This window comes from Penaeus monodon, chromosome 22 (assembly GCF_015228065.2).
Source record: "Penaeus monodon isolate SGIC_2016 chromosome 22, NSTDA_Pmon_1, whole genome shotgun sequence".
NCBI classification, from domain to species: Eukaryota; Metazoa; Arthropoda; class Malacostraca; order Decapoda; family Penaeidae; genus Penaeus; species Penaeus monodon.
In genome coordinates, this window is record NC_051407.1 from 20,310,436 (window position 1) to 20,310,735 (window position 300).

Below are 300 nucleotides of genomic sequence, written 5' to 3' on the forward strand. Positions count from 1 at the left end.
GGCAGAACAAGCAAGCAAATCCCGACCTTCGAGCACAACACCATCAGCGCCTCCACTTGGTACTTGCTCGCCAGTTGGTACACCTGCACCGCCAGACGAACCTCGGGCATCTGGATGTGCCCGCGGTACATGTACTCCAGCAGCCACTCGAAGGCCTCGGGCGGGTCTTCGTGGAGGTTGAGCTCCTCGCCCTCCGCCAGGGGGCCGTAGAGCATGGCCTCGAAGACGGGGGAGGTCATGGCCAGGACGAGGCGGTGGGCCTTGAGGGGGGGGGAGCGAAAAATGAGACAAGGTGAGATA

General features: G+C 62.7%; 1 protein-coding gene across 1 annotated transcript in view; it reads right to left on the reverse strand.

Moving 5' to 3' along the window:
* Positions 1-300, reverse strand: part of LOC119586981 (BTB/POZ domain-containing protein 6-A-like) — a 22,974-nt gene that overhangs the window by 3,851 nt on the left and 18,823 nt on the right. The window contains exon 3 of the mRNA XM_037935723.1: positions 27-260. Coding sequence (XP_037791651.1) covers positions 27-260 — 234 coding nt within the window. The remainder of the gene's footprint in view (positions 1-26; positions 261-300) is intronic.